General features: G+C 43.4%; 1 protein-coding gene across 1 annotated transcript; it reads right to left on the bottom strand.

Annotated features, from left to right (window-relative positions):
* Nucleotides 1-825: 825 nt before the first annotated feature.
* LOC102236843 (homeobox protein Hox-D3-like) lies at nt 826-3,649 on the bottom strand. Its single transcript, XM_005803678.2, has 4 exons — nt 3,182-3,649; nt 1,984-2,360; nt 1,760-1,903; nt 826-1,506 (listed from the first exon to the last, which is right to left on the bottom strand). Exons 1-4 carry the CDS (start codon nt 3,558-3,560, stop codon nt 1,159-1,161), a joined length of 1,248 nt encoding a protein of 415 aa, XP_005803735.1. The 5' UTR covers nt 3,561-3,649; the 3' UTR covers nt 826-1,158.

Genomic DNA, 3,649 nt, shown 5'->3' with positions numbered 1-3,649 from the left:
TTTCTGCAGTTTTCCATACTCGTCTGGTGAATGCGTGGAGGTTGCAGCTTTCTTCCATTTGAACATGTTTCACAGATTGCAACATCTAACTTAAAAAAAAAAAAAGTCAAGTATCTGATGTCACATCTCAAATTTTATTCTGCTTTTCCAATACAGGCTTAAATATGCCACAATTAAGCCTTACCAATGTAGCCCAAGTGCTGCATGGTAAGGCTGCACAATATCAGTCAGTGGAACAATCAGTTCAAAAAGGCTACTTCCCTCTCATTCCCTTGCATTTTACAAGCCAATGTAATATTTAGCTTGTTGTACAGAGTATTTTCCCAAAATGCAGAATGTGATGGAAGCACATAAGAAAATACACATTTTAACAGGAGTTACAATATCACTTTATAATGTGCAGTGATAAGGGAAAAAAAAAAAAAAAAAAAAAACAGATGAAGGAAAAAAATATAAGTCTTCATCATTCCCTTACAACTGCCATAGTTGTAAAATCATTCAATGGAATCACACTTAAAATTAGCCCTGGGCAATATGGCTTGCTTTCATTTTCATAACTTCCTTTGGAAGTTGAAGTGAATTCAAACTCCATATGAATGCAAAGCTGTAAAACCAGATGATGGGTACAGTTTGAGCCAGCATCACTCTGATCTACAAAATCCAAATGGAGTAAAAAAAAAAAAAAAAAAAATTCAAATCTTTAATCTTCAACAGATAAATGATCAAAATCAATTTGTCTCCAGCCCTCTCTAAAAGATTTTAAACTGTAGAAAACTGACTGTGGAAACTTAGCCATACATCGACACAAAAATGACAAGACAACACTTGTAAATTGTACCTGCATTTCTTTTTTAAAAAACGCATTTACAAAATTGTGCATGTCAAGTATGTTACTTTGCATCACAGTGAACCTTTTGCTCAAAGTGCGTCCAAACTGGACGCATCTGCTGTGACGAAGCATTCAAAACACACATAAAATAGTTGCATATAAAAATAAAACAAAGAGGAAAAAAGAAAAAAATAGTACATTGAAATCAGATACAGAACAATGCAGTCTGCTTAAAATCACATTTCACTACAAAATGAGGTGAGCAACTTTGAAAATCACCATCAACATCTCATTGAATCACTAATGGTTTCCGTAACTACCCACACTAGCTACTGATTTCCATTATGCATTACAGCTGTGTTTAGGGAGCTGTTTACAGGCTCCCCCTCTTTGCTTTCAAAGCGTGCAGCATGCATGTAGGCGTTTGAGTTGAATGTGTTGGGGCTGTAATCAAAGGGGCCACCCCCCTGTGGTACGGCCCACCTAGCATTATGGGGCTGGTTTGAGACACTGGCCTGGGACGCATTAGTGGACCAAGGTGGATAACCAGCGGATCCAGGTGTGCTGCCCACAGCAGCAAGATAGTAGGCCAGATTTGGTGGGGTCTTCTTGAAAGCTGCCTCCATCGCGTGCTGGTTGTAATGCTCCCTGAACTGGGGCCGACCATCTCCTTGATACTGCAAAAGAAACAAAAATGTGACAAATTAGTTGTTTGACTTTACAACCGGCATGTACCGGTTGGGTGGTATAGTGTTGCATCTCGCCTTTGAGGTCGTAACCATAACTGTGGTTAGGCCTCCATTATGGATGCGTTTTTCTGTGTCCGGATCGCTATTCCTCTGTTATCTCTTAACAGAAAACTCATACTGGACACCTAACAGAAATAGAGTTCCTAGTACACTCTTTTTGTAAACCATTAAAGTCACTTACAGGTGGGATGTGTGAGGCCATGTTGGACAAGACCGGTCTGTGAATGGAAGTGTCCTTGTGGATGGCATAGCGCTCTGACACCCAGCTGGTATCCTTCTGATGCCTCCTGAGCTTCATCCTCCGGTTCTGAAACCAGGTCTTCACCTGCAAACCGGGATCACAATCATTTCAAAGTGTGCAAAACGACACCATCCTGTGCCCATCATTCACTGATCATGTCTCACCTGTTTATAGGTCAGTCCAGTCATGTCTGCCAGGTTCTTCATCTCAGCTGGAGTGAGGTAACGCTGAACACTGAAGCGCTGGACGAGAGCATTCATCTGACTCTCTGTAAAGGTTGCCCGGCTCTTCACTTTAGGATTAGCTGCAGTAAGGGTGCTGGGCGTCTCTGGGTCAGGAAGGGGGGCAGGGATTGAGTTGTTCCCGTCCCCGTTCCCGAGTGTGGCCAAGTTTTGGGAGTCCTCCATGAAAGAGCTGGAAACATCCTCATTGGCATCCAGGTTTCTGATGACAGGCTCCTCATCAACATCCTTCTCAACCCAGGTAGTGGGGTCCACCTGAGGAAGACTTCCTTCACGGCTGCTGACAGAGCTCCAAGAATCTAAATGAGAAGGAATAGACTTATTAGTAAAATAAATGTTAATACACCTCTTAGTTCATAGTTTAGTGCACCAAGAACTAACTTGATGCTGTCCATGTGACTCACCAAATAAATATCTAGATCAGGGGTCTCAAACTCCAGTCCTCAAGGGCCCCAGTTCTGCAGTTTTTAGATGTGCCACAGGTACAAAACACTGGAACGAAGTGACTTAATTACCTCCTGCTTGTGTAGATCAGTTTTCCAGAGCCTTAATGACCTAATTATTCTATTCAGGTGGTGCAGCAGAGGCACATCTAAAAGTTGCAGGACTGCGGCCCTCGAGGACTGGAGTTTGAGACCCCTGAAGATGGTAATCCTTATAACAATTTTAGACTTGCTCAGACTGATTGGCAAGGTTGAATAATAAAATGAATTTTGAAAAATACAAACAATACACGTCGTTTCCTCTTTTTTTTTAAAAAAAAAACAACAAATTATTAAGTCATTCAACTATACATAGAAAATTGCAGACAATTACTTCTTTTTTTTGTAATCTAAAATTGTCAATCATTTATTTATTGAATTGTTTAGTTCTGGCACTAAACAGACTCGGTCGCTAGGCGGCGCTACTTTGTGTTCCACACGGCTGGTGGCGCCATATTTGGAGACCTCAAAACCAAGATGGAAACAAACTTCGCCTCCTCTTTAAAGCTCGAGAAAGAAATTCACACGTTTGTTGCAGGAAACGTGAGTATTTGAACTGAATGCTGACTTAAAGACGGACTAAGTAGAAGTAAAAAACCTGTTTAAAACTGGCTGTACATTTAAAAGGTACAACTTACCAGGTGAAGTGTGCGCTTCAGAGTCGCTGACCGAGTCGCTCCTGGCTCGCTTCGCCTCACCCCCTCCGTCTCCATAGGCCTCAGCTTGGTGGTCCGCCTGGGTGCCACGGAGGTACACGAGTCCGGCACCCTGATAACTTTCCGTCACGGTCTCGGGGCTGCGCGGCGGGGACTCTTTCCCGTTCATGGTGGCAATCGGCGCGACGGCGGCGCAAAGGTTCTCCGGCGCCTCACCGTTGTAGTCCGGGACTCCGCTGTCGTCCCAGGCAGGCAGGTTCCCGTGATTCTGCTCGGGTACCGTCTGGTACACGAGACTGTAGGCGTAGGTATGATAAGACGGGTTGTAGTTGTAAGTTACCTGCGTCTTCCACTCTGCCATTTTTTTTTTTCCCCCCTCTGGGAAAATCGCGGGTCACGACTTAAAACGTTGCGGGTAAAAGAAGGACGCGGCCAACCATCAGAAAAACA

This window comes from Xiphophorus maculatus, chromosome 21 (assembly GCF_002775205.1).
Source record: "Xiphophorus maculatus strain JP 163 A chromosome 21, X_maculatus-5.0-male, whole genome shotgun sequence".
Taxonomy (NCBI): Eukaryota; Metazoa; Chordata; class Actinopteri; order Cyprinodontiformes; family Poeciliidae; genus Xiphophorus; species Xiphophorus maculatus.
Note: the sequence above shows the minus strand (reverse complement) of the source record. Positions and strands in the feature narration are given on the sequence as shown.